Source organism: Cervus canadensis, chromosome 24 (assembly GCF_019320065.1).
Source record: "Cervus canadensis isolate Bull #8, Minnesota chromosome 24, ASM1932006v1, whole genome shotgun sequence".
Classification (NCBI taxonomy): Eukaryota; Metazoa; Chordata; class Mammalia; order Artiodactyla; family Cervidae; genus Cervus; species Cervus canadensis.
The window spans coordinates 34,850,248-34,872,379 of record NC_057409.1 but is presented as its reverse complement, the minus strand read 5'-3'; the positions used below and the strand labels follow the sequence as shown (position 1 = coordinate 34,872,379).

At 34.9% G+C, this 22,132-nt stretch overlaps 1 protein-coding gene across 4 annotated transcripts in view; it reads right to left on the bottom strand.

Annotated features, from left to right (window-relative positions):
* Positions 1 to 22,132, bottom strand: part of ERBB4 (erb-b2 receptor tyrosine kinase 4) — a 1,232,786-nt gene that overhangs the window by 265,317 nt on the left and 945,337 nt on the right. For 2 of the 4 annotated variants that reach the window (XM_043445436.1, XM_043445438.1), the window contains exons 14-16: positions 17,599 to 17,692; positions 10,168 to 10,322; positions 3,126 to 3,170 (exon numbers count right to left, since the gene is read on the bottom strand). In XM_043445436.1, the coding sequence (XP_043301371.1) occupies positions 3,126 to 3,170; positions 10,168 to 10,322; positions 17,599 to 17,692 (294 nt within the window). Of the gene's footprint in view, positions 1 to 2,929; positions 3,005 to 3,125; positions 3,171 to 10,167; positions 10,323 to 17,598; positions 17,693 to 22,132 lie in introns of all 4 variants that reach the window. The other 2 variants (XM_043445435.1, XM_043445437.1) reach the window with 1 other exon arrangement.

Sequence of the window (22,132 nt, the reverse complement as noted above, 5' to 3'; positions counted from 1 at the left end):
TTAAAAATTGCCATTATTGTCCTCATTTTGCAGATAAAAATTATTGTAGAGTCAATACCTGACCCCAGGTTTTCACATTCAAGAACCTCTGCTCTTTCCCTGCACCAAGGCCTACAGGTGATTTTTCATCAGAATGATGGGCTGAACTCTACAATCTATATGCTGCTACTGGTCAAGTGCAGTGCTTAGTCACTTCAGTCACGCTTGAGTCTTTGTGATCCCATGAACTCTAGCCCGCCAGGCTCCTCTGTCCGTGGGGATTCTCCAGGCTGTCATGCCCTCCTCCAGGGGATCTTCCCAACCCAGGGATCGAACCCAGGTCTCCTGCATTGCAGGCAGTTTCTTTACCATCTGAGCCACCAGGAAAACCCAAATTTATATATGGGAAAGCTAATATGAATTTGACCTGTTAACCCAAGACTAAAAGGAATGGCTTGGAAATCTATGGAAACAGCAGGAATGAAAATTTCCAAACCACTTTTGTTTAAATGTTGGAAATATTAAATTTGTAAGACACACTATGATTTTGAGTGATAAACTTCAATTACTATCACTGAAAACCTAAGTCATCTATCACTATGGTTTTAACACTTTCTCTGTCTCTCCATATGCCTATGCCTATGACCTACTGCCATTGGTACCAGTGGCCCTCATTAAAACAGCGATTTTCAAGATGAGGAAAGAAATGTCCTCCCTTCCTTTAAAGGGCCTATCAAAGGGACAGAGGGACATATCAAAGCTCCCTGAGTTACTCTGAGAGACTTGCTACCCTTTAGAGGGGTACGCTCCTCCATTCCTACCATTTAAAATATTTTCTATCTAGAGAAGTGATAAGTAATACATTCTGGGTGATTTTGCTAAATCAGGCACTATCTTATTCACTCACTCAATCTTCCAAGCCAACTTATGAATGATATTAATAGCCCTATTGTATAATAAAGAAAGCAAAGCTCAGATAATTTAAGGAACTTACCTACAGTCACACATCTAAAAAATAGTAGAAAATCTGATTCCAAAGACAGCACATTTAACCACCATACTATATTGCCTCTTGTTAACTGGTTGCAATGATTATAATAAATCATCAAAAACAAATGCACATACATACTTCAAAGTGATAGTACAGTGACTCAACCAAGTCTCAAAGAGGAAAAATATATATATATAGGAGTAAACAGACATTTGTTTATAAAACTGCAGTTTGGGCCTTAGGTTCTCTTTCCCTCCTTGTCTCTCTGTTTCTCTCTCATTTATTAATTTTTTTTTCACAATTTGACATTGCTCTAAACAGTTGTATTAATAGATCTTGATTGTGCCCAAATGACAAAGTGCCACTGTTGTATAAATCACTTAACTAACACATTCTTCTTTTTAGAATTTGATTTCTCTATTTTATTAAAAATAATTTACTAATAAGAAATATCATGTTAGACTGTTTTAAAAACATTTAAAGGCAAAATATCATATAAATAAAAAACTACAACTAAATTAAATGACATAGATGAATCTCATATAATATTTAGCAAAAGAAGTCAGATGTAAAGAGTACATAGTGCATGATTCAATGATAAAGTACAAAAGCAGGCAAATTGACCTGCATTGTTAGCTCAAGGGAAACGGGCCTCAGGAAGTGTTTCTGATTCTGATACCATTCTGTTTCTTGATCTGGCTGATGATTACACAAATGCTTCATTTGGAAAAAATTTATTGAGCTTTACATTTATGTTGTGCATATTTTTACAGTACATACGATGCACTTCAATCAAAAATTTACATTAAAAGGCAGTGCTTTATCCAAAATGGTTACTTTGCTAATTGTAATTTAGCACTATTTTCTCTTCCAAAAGATACAATTAATTTGTTTCAAAAAGAAAGCTAACAGTGTTTCCACACCACATTGTACAGTTACTATTTTCCTAAACATGACATGTTTTAAAGTCAAATTTATTGAGGTATAATTTATGTACAGTAAAAGTCATTCCTCTTAATGTAAAGCATAGCCGTTTTTGACAAGTCCATACGTTCATGCAACCATCATCACTATTAAGATGCAGAATAGTTCCATCATCTCTTTAAATTGCCTCACGACTTTTTCTAATAGAGCTCATCTCCCTCTACCCCCACCCCAGTTCCTGGCAACTCTGATCAGTTTCATTCTCCATCGTTCTGCCTTTTCCAAAATGCCATATAAATGGAATCCTATAGTATGTACTCTTTAAAATCTAGCTTCTTTCAGTTAGCATACTGCCTTTGAGATCCATCCATGTTTTGTGTATATCAGCAGTTTGTTCCTTCTATTACTGAGTGATTTTACAAGGTATGGATATACCACAATTAAAAGACATCTGAATAATTGCCAGGTCCTGGTGATTTTGAATAAATCCACTACAAGCATCTGTATATAGGTTTTTGTATAAACATAAAGGAAATACTTTGTTTTTTAACTTGTATTGTGCTGAATATTTTCGATACAGTCTTTAGTTCATAGTAATCCTGATACCTAGGGAATATACCAACCAGTTCAAAATAAAGTCAGAAATTAAATCAAGTAAGAAACACCTCAGAAAACAGATCAACTTTTGCAAAATACCCTCTAAAAGATATTTCTTTTTGCAATCATCTACATAATTAAGAACATAAAGATTCTATTAAAGTTCTAGGTTAATATTTAAAATCATGTTTAAATCACACACATTAAAGAAATCAATGATATTACTAATTTGGATTCCAAAATCTTAATGAATAAAGGACGAAGAGGTAAGACATATGGCTTGAAATGTAAAGAGTTATATACCTCTCTCATTACTCCCTGATGTAACATATTATAAACTTTACCCGACTGGTTAGTAGTTTTTTTGTTTCTTTTTTTTTAATCCATGATAATTGGGAAAGGATTTGAATGACAAAATGGAAACATGGTAGATGTTACCTAGCATGTTGTGGTAAAGTGGAATGGCCCGTCCAAAGGTAGTAAATGCAGTCATGACTAGTGGGACCGCTACACCTGCAGGCAATTACAGAACAGAAGACATCATTCTCCATTCACAGTGGCATGCACACACATGCACCCGTGCTCACACACGGAGCCGTGGAGGAAGAACACGAGAGGCAAGCACACCAAGTACCTATCCATCAGGCCGATGCAGTCTTCTATACTCGCGCCTACGCACCTGCAGAAGGTCCACATTTTAAAAATACAAGGAAAGAAAAATTAGTCAGTTTTCAAAAGAATCAGGAAGACCAATACCAGTTGTGTCAAACCCTAATCATAGTTACTAGACAACTTTGGAACATCATGAATTTAAAGCTGGTAAGAAGATGATTACTTGAAGGATACCCAGAAATGAACTACAAATATCACCCATTGGAAAGTGGAGAAACAAGTCCATGCAAAGAAAAGTGTCCTCTGTTCCTGTGGATAACTTCCAAACACATATTGTTCATTTCTAATACGTTAAGTTCATTAGCATCATTCATGATTATATGTCTTGATGAAGAACTTAATATCTCAATGGTTATAATTGGTTTCACGTATACAGTTTCTTCTAAAACATTCTAAGGTTAAGTAAAAAACAAAATAAATAAAAAAGCAAACATGAGCTATTCAATATAATGGAATAACCTGATGCTTAATGCTCAATAAAAATTGATTTTAGCAGAAAATGAGTTAACAACCTTTAATGCTATTCTCATGGTTACTTTACATAATCACATTACTCCGTCCCTTGGTTGTGACTCTGTTTAAAACATACTTATCTATAAACATGAATTCATTTAAAAAGCAGATTAACTTGTTTCACCATACTGCAGTGTATCTTGAATTTGTTTTTAAAAGAGCAGTGCCATAACAGGCAAATAAAAACAGTTTTATAAACTGCCAAAATATTTAACTCAAACAATAACAAATAAATACACCACAAGGAAATGAATAAATTGAGACTCAGGTAACTACAGAGTCCACTGAGGTTAATATTTAAGTCAAATAACATAAGTACACAGAATTCTGATTTTGAAGTATCAGAGAAATATTATTCCTTCCATCTTCCAATGAATTTGAATTGTATTTCTTTCCCTTTTCTCTCATTATAGACATACAGGTCCAGTGCATTATCAAGGTTCCTTGTACAGCTATGATTTATTGAACTAATTCTGCTGGCAATATTTTTTTCCAAATTCTCACTTCTACAACTGACAAAGAAGCTGACATTAAAATCATCACATAATGAGTTAATAAAGTTCTCATGTATAAGGCCAGACTGTCCATTATAGCTATAGAAAATTATAGAAGAGTGGTAAACAAATATAACTATATATGACAATAATTAAGTCACTAGTTTCCTACTTAATCATATCAGCTATATTATTCTTACTAGGTGAAAAATTATTTTTCTTTTGAGAATTGGCTTTGAGTAGCCCAGAAAAATTTTAATGTACATAAATACAAGAAAAAGGTGTTTCAACAAAAGCAAATAAAATATACACTGAAAAAAATCTTTAAAAAAAACAAATAAATTAAAATACAGAGCACATAGCATTGGATAGGTTCCATAATCCATAATGAGAACCATTTCTAAAAATAAAAATTTAATTGCTATAAGTTTCTAAATTGTATTAGATGGCTTTTTTTGATTCTAAGGGAGTCATTTTTTTCTAGTTTCCTATTATATCTCCTTCAAAATGTTTTTTTTAATACGATATTGCCATTTTTGTAAAATCAATCATCTACTTCTTATTACCAAGTGATAATCTGAAAGCTATAGTTAGTTTGCAAACTGTGTCTTTCTAATCATCTTTGAAAGATAAAAATATGTGAAAGCAACATTTAACTTGAGGGGAAAGTATGAGAAATGAAAGATTTTCACTCATTCAAATGAATGAAACAAAACAAAACCCTTTGTCACATGTCTTCTAAGTGTTCCTACTATTCCAGGAGCTGGGGGGAGAAAAAGATGAATTGGGCATTTTTCCTTTTCTTAATGAGCTCAAAATTTAATGAAAGAGACAGATGCATAAACATATGTGTATTGTATAAAACGATAAATATAATAAGGGACATAAGAGTGGCTTAGGAGATGTGGAGGAGGGACAGGCAGCTTCAGAAGATCATGGTAACCTTCATGGAGAAGTTAAGAGGCTGAAGTTCAGGGTCCTGAGCACTGGATTGGAGTGGCAATAACTTCTAAGGTGTAGGAAAGAGCAGCAGCAAAAACACGGATCTGATGAAGGGTAGGATGTGTATGCACAGATAAAAATAATTCTGAACAGTTAGAGAACAAAATATGACATAATAGCGAGAAGGAAAAAAAGAAGCTAGACCATTTAATAGAAACCAGAACTTGAACAGCATCTGCTTAAAAATAAACTTAGTGGGAAACCACTGCAGGGTTCTAAGGAAGTTGTGAACTTGCTGGATATGCGTTTTAACATTGATCTCTTTGCCCTGTAAAGACTGGTCAGCTGGGAGCCCTCAGATAGATTTTTTTGGCCCTGAGGCTGTTTTAGTCTAGGAAGAAAGAGAGAATGATGCTTAAATGGGGGGAATGGTAACTAGGATAAGAGACAAAGGGACAGATTTAAGAAAGGCATGGGGGGGGCGGGGTAAAAAAAAAGTAGTTGATGGCTGGTTTGATGATGGAAGTAGACAGAGCCCAGAAGTTAAAGATGACTCATATTTCAACCTTGGAGAATAGTGGTACCATCAGTCGGAGAATGCCAGACAGAAGGCGACACCTTCTTTTGTGTGTGTGTTTTCACGGAGGAGGGGGTGATAATTTCAGTTCATGGTTACCTAGAGTTTAGTGTGGTTGTTCTACATCCAGTGAGAAATGTTCCTCAGCAGATGGAGAGCTGAGCAGTGGGAGGAGTTTAGGAGGAGAAGGGGGAAGCTGGAGGCACAAGTACAATGATCCAGCTTTGAAAAAGCATACAGGAGAAGGTTGAAATCATGTAAATGGATGTGATGACTGGGGAAAGATCTTTAAAGTGAGAAGAACAGAGATTGAGATTGAAACCCAAAGAACTCCAATAATTAGTAAATGACATCAGATGAGCTCATATGCCAGAAACAGGAAAACATGATTGAGTAAAATTAATTAATACCAGTTTCATGGGGTCCAAGTCATGAAAAATCCTCAGGAATTGGATGATCATTGTTGTCAGTGCAAGACAGGTCTAGAAAGGGAACTACTAAGAGTGTGTTAGTTGACATTGTCAAGGTCACTAGAATTTAGGTTGCTATGACTTGAGAAGCAAATTGGAAACATGAGCACAGAAGCAAAGGAAAAGGGAGGAGCTCTTGAGGGGGCAGAATGTGAGGTCAAGAAAGTTTATCTAGGAGATTTTGTAGGCTATTTGAAATTTCAAGGTATATATAAGTTGAGGATAAAAGAAAAATGAAAGAGGAAGAAGAATAAGAGTATGACTGAAGTGGCCATATTTTTAAACTCAATACAAGTCACTGTGTACTTAATACATATATTCTATTTCAACTCTATATAAGCAACAAGTTTGCATAAGCAATTCATATTGATTCAGGAAAATAAAAAAAATAATGGAAACATCAAACTTTTGAAGTCAAAATCCCAAATAAGAGACTAAATAAAAATGTGGAATAATACCATTCTCTACATAATTAGTATCCTAAAGTAGACACTTTTCAGAAAATTCAGAAACTATGTTATTAAAAACACTGGAATTTGAAATATTGAACTGTATTTAACATATGCTTGTACTTACTGATTTATAAACACCTTGATGGACCCATAGAAGTAACATGGTTGAGATATTTTGACAAAATCTTTTCTAAATTTTATAATTAAAATGGAAGGATATTTAAAATTTTTATTACAAAAGTATTGACAATAATCCCACAAGCAGCCCTACTTGTTTACTCCATTAATGAAATTATTTCACTATATACATTTAAAATATAAAAAGAAGTAATAAGAAAAATATTAATGCATATAGAAAATTATATATGAAACCATGATTCTAATATTATTAAAAACTTTGAATGAAAATTTTAAAAGATGCCCTATAAAAATAAATATCCTAGTTCATGCTTCAAAACAAAATTAAATTGACATTTGTCATGAATGTAAGTAATGGTAGCAAAGAAACTATAATCTTTGCCCTATGACCACTCACCTGCACATTAAATTTAGGTTACAAGTCCTCTTTTAAAATTTCTATCTTGCTAATTTTACATATGAATATCATTTCTATGTTTTAAATTCCTGTTAATCACTTCAAAATATAGCGAGGGATCACTAATGGAGAGAGATACAAATTGCAAGAATAAAAATTCACTGGACTGTGACTTCCTAATGGTCAGGAGCTGTGTCTTATTTATTTCTGAACTTAGCTATAACTGGATCTGATACACAGTAGGTGTTCAGTATAGCAAAGTTGAAGAATGAATGAAATGAGAAAGGTTGCAAAAATAAAAGCCCTCTAGTCAAGGCAAGAAGAGACAATGTTTTTACTTTTTCTCTAGGAATATTAGTGAGATTCCCCTGATAGATGCTAGCTAAATGGATCACAAATTTTTAAAATAGCTAAAGAACTTATTAGAGTCAATACATTTAATGTATTATACCTTTAGAGTAGTAAAAGTGCTTTTAAGGTATAACATAGATAATTTTATTTTCAGGCAATCATTAAACAATATTCAGAATAAGAATTTTCCTTCTGAAAAATGTGATTTGAAAGACTATTTCCATTAACTTGGTTCCAGCATTACCTAGCTGACATAATATTGGCATATATTAATAAAAGAAAAGGTGTTTTCCAAAGTAGAGTTGGCCTGGTTAAGTTCACATTTACTGATGGCTCAGTTATTACGTGTGTTTAGAATAAAAATAGTCACTCATCCCATCATCCCTACTGCCCCTGTGATCTTTCTAAGAAAAGCTTCTATCTCTACATGATCAATTTGAAAAAGTGGAACTGAGTGCACAGAGCACCTCGCTGCTTCTTTAAAAGGATCTCAAAGTCCAGAGTATCACAGCAGTGAACGGAGGAAGAGTTAGGCATTTAAAAATTCTTCATATCAATGTATGACAAAACCCACTGGAAAAAAAAAATAATAATAAAAGAAAATTAAAAAAAAAAAAAATTCCAAATTTGGATTCCATTCTGGGGCTAAGACCACAGAACTTTCATGCAAATGAGTGAACCCAGACAATACAGAGGGTATAAGAAAAAGAATGGCAGGAAGCTAAATGTAAACAAAGACAAGGATCTGTCCGGACTAAGTCAGTGATAGAATTCATTTACTTTAGAAGACATCAGGGAATACACTATTCAAATTCTGTCTCCCCATCATTCTGCAGCAGTGAATTTAAAGCCATCTTTTTATTTACTAGAGTTCTCAAATGATCTGGTCAGATTTCTCTCCTGGTCCACCTTCATTCTCCCTTTGGTTGACAGCCAATGTTTGTAACTGTGGTAAACTGATCTCTTCGTTGTCCCTCCTACTTTCCCACCACTATATATCTTTTCCTTTATTGTGTAATCATCATTTAAAAGGACTAGGAGAAAGACATACCAGCCAGGCATCCAGACTCTGTATGGCTCTGAGATCTCACTTTCATTTCCCTAATGGCTTTGTTGTAATTAGATTTGCAAAAACAGCAAAAGGTCTCATTTTGAATGGCAACAGCTGTTGACATCAACATTATATTGAATAATTTACTGGTTTAATTTTAGCTGCAAAACAATAAAACCCTCTTGTGGATGATTACTTTAGCAGGCAAAGTTTTCCCTCTCTGTTGCTGATTCTCCTGCTCCAAGAGTACCAGTTTCTTCATGAAATACCCTTAACCTGAGTGCCAAAAACTCGCTAGGGGAGCAGCTTATTTTTTCTAGTTTCCTTGAAGCAGAGTGTCTATGTGACTATTTCAGTATCCTCAAACTATGTGTTTATGTGTAAACCAGTGAGGTGGCATTAGCTCTTCCAAGCTGAATTTGAATTTGAATGGCAGAATATTACTTTACCTTTTGAGAATCTGCCACTTCACAGAGTGAAGCTGATTTCTTGACCTGCAGGGAATTACAGCAGCATCTGCAAATTGATGTCCTCTTGGCAGAAAATGATGTGATTTGCTTTACTTCTTCAATTTTCCCTATCAGCCAGCCCTTAATCTGGCAGAAAATCTCTTTATGGAATCTCATACTTTCCTGCTAGATCTAAAGTACCCAAGATGATTCTCCACAACAAGTGTGCATGTGCTTGTATGTGTGTGTGTACATGTGTGTGGGCACTCACAATGGTGAGGAGGATTTTTGGACAGAAGGAGGATAGAGCTTGTGAACCTGCTCTCAATTCGAAACTTATTCACCTTCTAGAGGAAAACAAGAAAAGGAAAAGTCCTTATTAAAACAGGTTTGCTGTCTTTTAAAGAAATAGTTGTTGAGAATCGTTAGATGCAGTGACACTATTTCTTTTATAGTTCAGTGCTTATCTTCTTTCTGTAACGCCTTTGTTATTCAACTGTTATCAATATCAAAGATACTCTAATTATTATTCATTTTACAATGTATCCTTTTGAAAAGTTAAAAAAATGTGTACCCATCTTTGAACTGTCCTACATCAGTTGAAGATACATTAGGTAATATGCTAACCTATGATAGAATTACTTTCACAAAATGTACTTGTATTTTTATTAATATGCATATCACTAAATTCCTTTTTTTTTTATCATCACTGCTTTTGCTTATATTTTGTTGAAAGACTAATACAAGGCAGCATTTACCAAAGAGAGATCCTCACTTTAAGTTGATTATAACAACAAAGAAACAGAAAGTGCCTGTTAAAGACTTTTATCAAGTGGAATCTCAAAAATATAATTGCTTGTTTTTTCTGATATCTTTAATTTCCAACAAAATTTGGAAGAATTTCTACACCACACGCAATGTATATGTGATACCAGCTTCATGAAGGTGTCGATAGAAGTCATTAAACATTTTTAGTGAGTATAAATTCAATTCCATAAAGCATTCTTGCAGAAATGATTTCTCTTAAAATCAACATATATATAGATGAATAGAAGTGTGCATGAGAGTATCATATATTTACTAGGTTGCCTAAAGGATAAACATGCTTGTGTGTACCTTTTGATTAGCAACATGCACTTGATCGAGTTTTTGGCCAGTAAAGTTGCTTACCCTTGGGTGCAGTTTGGATGGCATGGGCGGCACTCTCGATCTTGATCAGCATACTTGAAAATGAAACTGTTTGCCCCCTGTAAGCCATCTGGACATTTTTCCACACAGTTCGGGCCATCCTTGAAATGGGAGCACTTTGTACAGTTGTCAGGTCCCTAAAAAGTGTGAGGAAAAACAAAACAAAACAAAATGAAGAAAGAAAAATGGGTGCCTTTTACTCTGGAACGTATTCATCTAGTTTAGCTACTGAGACCTCAGTGGATGGCCAAATGTCCTCTAGGAAGAGCAGTTTCAGAAGTACAAATGGGGATGCTGCTAGTATAGATTTTCAATCAGCAAAACTGTCCAGTGATTTTTCTAGAAGGACATCAATATTTTCTTTCTGTCATTTTTATTCCCAGTGAGATTACGCTGCAACAGTATTTGGTAACAACACATTTTTCCTAGGAATATTTAATCACAGTCACTAGGAATATGTCAATATGATCATGAGTTAATGAAGATGAGGAAATGATAGGAATTAGGCTTAACACTGAATTTCATATACAAGTGAGATGTATACTTTCCTTTGGTAGTACCATGAGTATTTGAACAATGAATTTAAAATTTTCTCTGGTTGAATCAGGAATTAGGCATTTTAGGTAGATCAGATTTAATTTCTAAATTACTCTCCATCTCAAATCAGCCTATAATGCTAAAATCATATCATCTCTATGAACAGAGATTTTAGAAAATCACAGTATAATACTGAGCATAATATAAAAGCACAATCTAAAGAGCAAATGTCAAAAACTCCATAATAATAAACTAGATAGAAAAGAAAATTATATGAAGAAACTAAAAAAGAAGGTGATATAACTACGACCATAATCTAAATTATACTGTCACTTTATATATTTATGTTTACGATTTATATTATCTAATACATACAATTATAATAAGCAATAACAGGAAAATATATTTAAATGTCATAATAAAGCTAAAAATATTCAATTCCTATTAAACTCCTAAAAATTTTTCCAAAGGGATTGATATGGATTTGGTGCTGGGGATAGTAAGCCTGCAAGAAATGATAAGTAGTGCCTTCTCAAATCAAATTGAGAACATCATGGTGAAAAATGCTATTGTCTTAAAATATGCTCATATATTTACACATTCAACTGTTTTGAATAATTGTATAATAAGTAGGAATGACATTATCTACTCAAAATTTGTTTTAGCCTCCTTTTGAATACAGTACTGTCTCAGGATTCCTCTTCGTTTTGCTCCCTGGAACTTCTTACCTCGACTCCTGTCTCCCACAAGTTTGTTTATATCTATGGGGCTCAACATTTGTGACAGTTCACATAGAATAATTTAGATAAATAAGATATACTTGGTATAGAGAGGGATGTTTAATATCATTAGGTTTACAATTATAAATGATGTGAATGTGACAGACAAGACCAACGAGACATCATACAGGCCTATTTATTAGGCAGGGAGTTGGGGATCAGCCTATTCATGGGAGTGTATTACATCTAAGCCAGACATTACAAGTGGTGATATAAGGCATCAGGAAATCAAGAAACATAATACGTTAATCTTGTTCTTGAAGTCTGTGAGTCTGTTTCTGTTTTGTAAATTCATTTATATCATTTCTTTTTAGACTCCACGTGTAAGTGATACCGTACGATGTTTCTCCATCTCTGTCTGACTTACTTCACTCAGTATGACACTCAAGGTCCATCCATGTCACTGCAAATGGCATTCTTTGATTCTTTTTTATGGCTGAGTAATATGGTTGCCAGGCGAAGGGTGGGAGGAAGGGGTAGTTAGGGAGTTTGGGATGGACATGTATGCATCGCTATATGTTAAATGGATAACCAACAAGGACCTACTATATACTACATGGAACTCTGTTCAATGTTATGTGGCAGCCTGGATGGGAGAGGTGTTTGGGGGAGAATGGATACATGTATATGTCTGACTGAATCCCTTTGCTGCCACTTGAAACTGTCACAACATTGTTTATTAATTGGCTATATCCCAATACAAAATAAAAAGTTTAAAATGTACACAAAAATAAAATTAAAAAAAGAAATATAATATTTTAAAATTTAAAGATAAAGGCAGCTAATGAAGAATACTAGTGCAAAGAAAAAAGGTAATCTGAAAGAAATTTCTGGAAATTTTAGACTGGTGAGGTTCAATCAAGTACCTTTTTGACTATTTTGAAGTGAGAATCTATCAATCTATCTACCTAAGATCTAACTAGATAAACAGATATAGATATATTTATATCTCATTTTTCTTAATTTCCTATATGTATTTTATATGTATATATGCATGTACACATGTATGTACATATATATTCAATATTGATATACATATATTTTTTTCTATGAAATAGAATTGCAGTTCAACCTGAAGAGTCTGCTACTTATTTCCTTATTTCCTACCAAAAAAGAATACTTCACATGCTTCCAATTTTAACACCTGCTCATGGGTACTTAGGCACGTAATGCTGTCTATTACACAAAATCATTTACTGTGCAAGTATGCTCAGTGGCATGACATTGTACAAGACAAGAGACATGCTGATGTCGTCTTCCAGAACACAAGAATAAAATTTACTAGGAGTAAATTAGGCAGTCAGAGAATTAGGAATTATTTTTCTATAAAATTCTTCTAATATAAAATAATGTCTAGGTAAAATCAACAGATGTAAAAAAATTCTAAAATTAAAATTAAATTCACATTTAATCTTTAGGCATACTTTAACAGGATATATTTCTTAACTTCCTTATTTTTAGAGCATCTCTTAACTATTTGACTATATTACCATGACATGAAATCAAATGTCCAGAGCTGACACAACAACAAGATAGTCTGACAAATCTCAAGAGGAATGAAATGTACTGATTCTTCATCTCATTTCCATAATAAAGAGATTTAAAGAAATACATGTGTGTCTAATGTGTACTCGTCTATCATTATTTTTCCTAAACTTTTAAGATTCTAGGTTCAGTGAATGAACTAATAAATGCAATAATAGCAACCAAAGGTGAAGGCAATATTCTTCCTTAGCTCTGATTTTAAGCTATCCTTGAACCCAACAATCTAGACAGAAAACTAAAGGATAGGCTAAATCCTGGCAGAAACATTTCATTTTTTTCTCGGTGACAATTGACATTTTTCTTTGGTAGTTACTGTAAAAGACAAAGCCATGATTTCCCAGTATCTAATTCTCTTCCACTCTCAGCTTCAGAGAATATAGACATTCCCTCCCACTAGATGGGAGGTGCGTCCTACTAGGATAATGAAATTAAGCAGAAGCAATTTAAGAAACTGCTGATGCTAAACTCTCCGGCCTCACTTTCCCTGCTGCCATGATGTGGGGATCTTATGTAGGTGTGAAGAGTGAAAGTGTTAGTCATTCAGTTGTGTCTGACTCTGAGACCACAGGACTGTAGCCCACCAAGCTCCTCTACCCATGGAATTCTCCAGGGAAGAATACTGGAGTGAGCCAGTTCAGTTCAGTTGTTCAGTCATGTTTGGATTGCAGCACAACAGGCCTCCCTATCCATTACCAACTCCCGAAGCCTACTCAAACTCATGTCCATCCATGGTGGTTTCGGTGACACCATTCAACCACCTCATTCTCTCTTTTCCTCCCGCCCTCAATCTCTCCCAGCATCAGGGTCTTTTCAAATGAGTCAGCTCTTTGCATCAGGTGGCCAAAGTGTTGGAATTTCAGTTTCAGCATCAGTCCTTCCAGTGAATATTCAGGATGGACTGGTTGGATCTCCTTGCAGTCCAAGGGACTCTAAGAGTCTTCTCCAACACCACAATACAAAAGCATCAGTTCTTCGGTGTTCAGCTTTCTCCAATTCTCACATCCCTACTTGACTACTGGAAAACCATAGCTTTGACTAGATGGACCTTTGTTGGTAAAGTAATGTCTCTGTTTTTTAACATGCTGTCTAGGTTGGTCATAGCTTTTCTTCCAAGGAGCATGCGTCTTTTAATGTCCTGGCTGCAGTCACCATCTGCAGTGATTTTGGAGCTCCCCAAAAATAAAGTCTGTCACTGTTTCCATTGTTTTCCCATCTATTTGCCATAAAATGATGGGACTGGATGCTACGATTTTAGTTTTCTGCATGCTGAATTTTAAGCCAACTTTTTCACTCTCCTCTTTCATCAAGAGGCTCTCCAGGTCTTCTTTGCTTTCTGCCATAAGGGTGGTGTCATACTGTAGTGAGTAGCCCTTTTCTTCTCCAGGGAATGTTCCTGAGGGATTGAACTCGTCTCCTGCATTGCAGACAGATTCCTTACCATCTGAGCCACCAGAGGTGCCATAAATTCAAAACTTCTTGGGATGCCTGGCCATCACAGATTGGGGACGAGGGGAGGGGGCTGAGAAAGCTTCCCAGACTTTCAGTGCACTTTACATGAAATACATTTAAATATTTTTCTGTAGTCTACTGCAATATGGTGGTCATTTATTATGGCAACACAAGCTTTATTAACCTGACTTTAATAGCTACTTAACTTTTGCCAGGTCCCAATCCTATGCTTTCTCTTCTCTTGCTGCCTCTCTGGCTTGTATTTTGGTCTCCTTTGACTTTATCTGATGTCCCTTACTTTTCTTCTTGTATTCCCTGTCTTATCTTTCTTGATAGGACTATATAGGAATAGTGAAAGTATGTCAGAAAAGACAAAATTGTTTAAAAAAAGAGGAAGAAATAGAATAAAGAATAAAATAAATAAAACCAAGGGCAGACAGATAAGGATATAAAACCAGAGGCTTGCTTTATTTCAGATCTATCCCTCTCAAGATTACCCTGAATCTCTGTCACATTTAAATCAGATAATACCATCCATGTTACATCCATTTGTGATGCATATTCCCAGAAAGCATTTTATCCTTATTACATTATAGACATTGTTGTCTAGAGAAAAAAAAAAATGAGATGAAAAGAGTGTAGAATTTGGTGTCAAAATTTCTATAGTTGAATTCCAGTCCCACATCTTACTAACTTGCTGATTTTTGGAATAACTTTCTAGTCATTACAATGGGTTCAATTTCTTTATATTTTAAATGGAGCACATGATAGTATGTTTGAGGTATAATAGTGTTTGACAAATATAAATATTTATCAATTATTAACATTAGGGAAACATTGACAGATCAAGAAAATGAGATTTTAACAGAGTAAATCACAAGGCCAGGTGTGGGAATTCCAATTAGCTTTATGACTTCTTCTATGTCATCATAATGTCAGTCTCATGAAGAAGTTTCCTGAACCTCTTGGATATCCTAAGTAATATATACCAGTTACATGACACATAAAACCACCACTGTCTCTAATTTTGATAAACAACATGTAGACCCAGAAACAGGCATACACCTTATATAATGTTGCTTGAGCTCAATTCTGGCAGTTTTTCAGATAGAGTAACCTAAAAGACACTATGCTCTTGTTTAGCATTTCAAGGCTTACTGACCAAGTGATCAAGCTGATTTTCTTGATCTCATGCTCTGATCTTCTATAGTTGAGTGATTCAACTTTAATGAGCTTTTCGTACTTTTGACTTTTTGCCTTCTCTAATCTCTAGAAGTATTCATTCACAATTTTAGCAATGAATAGTCATTTTAAGCATTTGATCCACCAATGCCATCCTTATAGAATCAAAATATGTTCATTAAAAATCTGACTTTTCATTCTTTCTTGATTATCAAATAATTTTGAAAATTGCAAGAATATTTTCAGGGCTTTTTAATGTGTATTTTTATAAAGTATCTCAATTCCTTTGAGGAATAGACTTAAAAACAAAGCCATCAATAAGCTAGTTATTTCCTAGCATACTTATATACCATAGGAGGCAGGATAAGGAGTGGAAAAGCACAGGGCTGATTTTGCAGTTTGCCTTGTTCAGAGAAGACGGCCAAATTCTTGGTTATTGTAACTGTATGCTTTCAAACTCTTTTTCTCTGAAAGATACTTTTTTTCATTCTCAGACATATGGTTCCTAGATATGATAGGTTTTAGACAAATTTTACAGAGACAGGTCAACTTACTTTAACAACCCAGTATGGAATTTTACTTTCCTGTTTCCCAACATTCTTTACAGAATCCACATTTCTCATGCTGAAGATTAATTGTATTTTCCATTACTACCCTTAGCAGAAAAAGGAAATAGCCACATATGCCCTGAGCATACTTACTTGGAGATCATTACATACTAAATTGTCTTTTAGACTTTGGTTCTTCAGGCCAAATCACATCACTTCTTTTTCTCAGAGGTTTGTTTTTCCAAACTTAATCATCCTCATGGTAGTCCTTTGAACTGTCCAAGTATCCCACACATCCTTCTTTAGGTGAAGTTCCACAACGGCTCACTGGGGCCTAATGGAAGTTTGGAGGGCTCAATGACAATTTTTTTCTACGCTAATTAAGTGCTGAATAAGCACTCTGGTAGAAAAAATTAATGCTATTTAAATTTCAAATGAATTCTATGGAGCAGTGTGGACCTCTTGGCAACACTCAAATGTTGGTGTTCAAATTTTCTACTGATAGATGATTCAACAGACAAACTGAAAATTTGTCTAAAGAAGGATGAATACGACACTTTGGAATGACAAACTCATTCTGACCTCATTATTAAGAAAAAGTCTCATTTTAAGAATGATGGGAGCCAAAGGAAGGTCTAAAAAATAATTATCACTTTTCTCCATAAGACTAACTTCAAACTATATAAATGTCAGCATGTTCATGAGCACTTTCCTAATCCTATAGCTCCTCCTTTGATCAACATGGTTCAATTTTTCTCTCTGCCACAGTATTTTATTACATAATTTTAGATTTTAATTTATGAAAACTTGCCTACCCCCTTTTTTCAATTTTTCCTCATAATGCTATCGCAGTTAAATGATTAAACACAGATATGAATGTATTACTGTTTACCTCAAACGAAACATGAACTTTCATATTTACAAATCTTTACATGATTCCTCATTCTAGATTCTTCTTAAAAGCATAGCTCAAACACCCCTTTTCTTTGGCTTTCTTTGGTGCCCCAGTTTTCAACTCAAAGGTTTAGTTGCTCCCTCATATGTGTTCCTATAACAGATTATACATATTCATGTTGTATCAATTATTTTGCTTTCACTTAGGTATTTGTGTATCTCTCTTTTCAATATGATGCAATCTTTAAGGAAAACACCATATTTTCTTTTTAAATAATTATCTTGGAAATAAATATTTAAGAAACTGAAGTTTTAAGTCTTTTAAGCTGCAAACCTCTTGGGAAATTATTGAATGTGATTCCCCATAGCATGCTATAAATACCTATTTAATGGGTGGATAAACGACACAGCAACGACTCACACATATTCATACATGAAACCAAATAAGCCAACACAACCACAGATGTCTTCAGGCTTACCGGTCCATGGCACGTGAGGATGCCATCTTCCATCTTCTCACACTGGGGGTCACACTCGACACAGATGGAGCCATTCTCAAACTCCCGAAATTCACTGTGAAAACACCAGCAGCATGAGGCAGTGTAAGCAAACAGGCTGTCAACTTAACAAATGAGGTAACATCTGCTAAAAGTCCTATTGGCAGAGTAAATTCTAGAGTTTGTTTCTCTATGTGCCAGGAGCATCAGAATCATTTCCCTGTGCATTAACGAGTAAGTTCTCCATTAGGAGAAAAGATAAACTGCAGCCAGATGGCTCCACTTGCCCTCCATTGGGTTCAACGACAGACTCATTCAGGAAACCTCTCTCTTGTGAGAGATATTCCAGCAGTCTCAAAAAAAAAAAAAAAAAAAGAAGAAGAAAGAAAGAAAAAAGGAAAAGAAAAAAAAAAGTATTACTCTTTTGATGACACAGCAGAACCATTTCTGCTATTTTAAGTAAGGTTGTGCCTGTTTGTCTCTCTATAAAATTTTACTCTTGGCTGAAGCCTTATTTTTTAAACTTTGAAAGAACTATTGTATTTTTCTTGTTGCTAAGTTACATGAATGTTCCCTATCCTTGTCCTTCAAATCCCAAGACTCTTCAATTTATTTTTAGTGAAACTTCAAAAAACGCTTTGATTTCTTTTCTTCTTTCAAAATATCTGCCTTGGAGAATTAGAGAAAATATCTTTTCCTGGTAGATTTTATTTTCTTAGATTATTGATCTAATATCACAACATTCTTTTCAGTTTAAACTCTTTTTTGAAGTAATTCTATATGATATAAAATTAATAAAAAATAGTTTGATGGTAATATCCTAAAACTTTTAAATTAAAATCTCTGATGACGGTCATCCCTTCCCCAAACCTTACATTTTGTGGCTATTTGAATATTAAATGTTATCAATATATAAGTTTTCTAATCAATATCTACTCTAGGATTTTCATTTCAGTAATTGCGTATCCATTATGTATGACTTCCCACGTGGCGCTTATGGTAAAGAACCCGGCTGCCAATGCAGGAGATAAGAGATACAGGTTCAATCCCTTGGCCAGGAAGATTCCTGAAGAAGGAAATGGCAACTCACTCTAGTATTCTTGTCTGGAGAATGCTATGAACAGAGGAGCCTGGTGGGCTACAGTCCATTGGGTCATACAAGTTGGACATGACTTAAGCAACTTAGCCCAGCACACAACACATGTATAATATGTATACAACCACACTGTTTCCACTAATGTATGAGAGGATCAGGTATTGGGTATAAACAATTTAGAATGTCAGCTATGAATTATTTCTTTTTTTCATAGCAAAATATCTCATTTGGTTATAATAAGGTCTTAACAGATAATTGAAATCCAAAGGGTGGGCTGTATTTTCTGTTGGTTATATTAAGATTATATCTACATCAAGGTAAAATAATGGTTTGGTTTTCAAAATAAATAGCATAAATCTATGATGAGTTATGTGTGGATGTACATATTTACTTACACGGATTTTGCACTCAAATTGAAGTGCTGGTTTGTTATGGATTAACTTTTTACAAAGTTTCTAGAGTTTAAAATGTCAAATACTTAAAATTTTTACATTTTGCATGTTTTATCAACAAAATATAAAATATTCAACAGAGGAAAACTTTAGAATATAAAGGTAAAAATGATGTGCTGCTGGTGGAGGTGGGGGATGGAACTCAATTGTAAAGAGAATCAAAAGCATCATGTGTAAATGAGATTACATGACTGTTACAGCAAACTCTGCAATCATCAGCAAAGCACCATTTCTGAAAACAGCTTTTTGGGTGATGAAAGAATTAGGATACTAAGTAAAGATAACCATTTTTATGTTTCTAAGACACAGGCCATCCTTGTCTTTTCTCGGAGCTCCCTTCTCCACATACAGAGGTGAGGAATAAAATGAGTATGTCATAAAGAGTCCTGGAGACAACCTAGAGGCTTTTTCTTTTATAGACTAGACTTCTACCTGTAGAACTTCTGGCTCTCTTTCTTTCTGGTTTTCAAAACAGATTCTCCTTGCAATCTCTTGGCTATCTCTTAGATATCCTGCTATAACTTCGCCAGAGATCCCCTTTCACCTGAGTCCAATCTAACAAGTCACATTCCATGAAGCATGCGCTTTGGTTACTGAGCTTCGCGTTTTTGCTGCTATACATTTCTCGCAGTTTTGTGTGTGTGCTACTTTAACCAATCCTGTGATCAAGAGCAAAAGCTTTGGAACTGGTTGGTGTTCTCAGCACCAAGGTTAATATTTCTGTCTTAAATCTCCTAACGTCTCTAGACTTTACTTCCTAAATATCCTTCTTACTCTTTAAAAGGAAAAAGTGCTTCAATGAGAAACATAAAAGATGACTACGAAGAGCTAAGACTGATACCCTCTCTGTTGTTTCTCTGCTGTTCTTCACGTTTCAGAAGCATTTAGCCAAGTTGCCAGTTAAGAAAACACATTTAAGATTGCATGGCAATTCGTTTTCTTGCTCATTTTGAATACTTGTGTATTGTAGTTTGTTGTTGCTGTCATTTAGTCACTAAGTCGTGTCTGACTCTGTGCGACTCCATAGCCCACCAGGCTCCTCTGTCCATGGATTTCCCAGGCAACAATACTGGAATGGATTGCTATTTCCTTCTCCAGAGGATCTTCCCCTCCCAGGGGTTGAACCCAAATCTCCCGCACTGGCAGGCGGATGCTTTATCACTGAGTCACCAGGGAAGTCCATATTGAAGTTACGAATTGTCAGTATAATGACTTGTATGATATGGAGTCCATCCTAAAGGAAATCAGTCCTGAATATTCATTGGAAGGACTGATGGTGAAACTGAAACTCCAATACTTTGGCCACCTGATGCGAAGAGCTAACTCATTTGAAAAGACCCTGATGCTGGGAAAGATTGAGGGCAGGAGGAGTAGGGGATGACAAAGGATGAGATGGTTGGATGGCATCACCAACTCAATAGACATGGGTTTGGGTGGACTCTGGGAGTTGGTGATGGACAGGGAGGCCTGGCGTGCTGCGGTTCATGGGGTCACAAAGAGTCAGACACGACTGAGCAACTGAACTGGAACTGGATGATATGGATTTGAGTGCTAACAGCCAGGATTACCTGACTTAGTGTTTCCCCTTAAAAAACATCCTCTTTTTAGAATTTCTTCTTTTATGGTAGTCAAGCTATTTGTATATATAAATAGGTTCCCTGATTTTGTATTTCATATTTGTATTTATTTTCAGCAGTGTATAAAATAGGTAGTGACTATTCTACCTAACCATTTAATCAGTTCAGATTTATAGACACTAAATGGAAATGAAGATAACTATTTCAGGGGTAGGAATTCTAACATGACTTTATTTTGCTTTTTTCTCTTTTGATAATCACAACTATTTTATGATATCAATAGTAGTCCCATTTTCCATATTGAAAAAAAAAGAGTTTAGGACAATTAGTTATTTATCCAAGGATGGACATTTCAAATAGGAAGTGATTAAGTTAGGATTTAAGCTCATTTTTCATCAAAGGCTGTCATGTCTGCCAGGCAAAGTTGGAAGAAATTTACCAGAATCACAGATTTTGGAGATGGCAAAATCACTCACTGGGGAGGCAAGAATTACATCAGATATTTATAACATAGTTTCATTTATTATATTTTAAACTAACCCTTGCGTATTATTTCCTAGGGCTCTATCACTGTGGCAAAAAACATTAAGAACTTTATTATATTTCTTTAATACATTTTATTTAATGATTTGGAAAATGTGGTTTCCCTTGTGGTTCAGATGGTAAAGAATCTGCCTGCCAATGCAGTAGACCTCGTTTTGATCCCTGTGTCGGGAAGATCCCCTGGAGAAGGAAATGGCAATCCACTCCAGTATTCTTGCCTGGAGAATCCCATGGACAGAGGAGCCTGGCAGGGTACAATACATGGAACGGCAAAGAGGTGAACACAGCCGAGTGACTAACACACAAACACGCTTTCAAGACAGTCAGATAATCAGTACTGTCGATTGTTTATTTAAGGAACCAGTATTTTTCCTTTGCTTAGCTTTCATTGTCTTATAAAAATGAGACAGAGAGTAGGATAGATAATCTATTCATCCACCTATCTATCAAGTTCACATTTTTGACAAGTTCAAAACTGAAATATTTAAGGAAAATACAATGATTTCTGGAAAGAAACAGGATGAAAATCAGATATCCTGAGTTCCAGTGTAGGTTTGGTACTTCAAATATGTTTTGACATTGGTCAACATTTAATTCTACTACTTCTCACTATTTGATAAAATGATTTCTAGAGTCTATTCCCTCCTTAGAACTGCACATACATATTCAATAAACTTTTACTGTAACAGTCTCTTAACAGAATTAAAGTCTATTAGTTCCATTTTAATGGCATCAATTGCTATACACACAGAGAAGCATATTTTATCTGAAGTATTTTATGTACAGAAAATATCTTTCTTTCATAATAATATGAACAAGCATGAATACAATTCAATTCAATGAGGCAA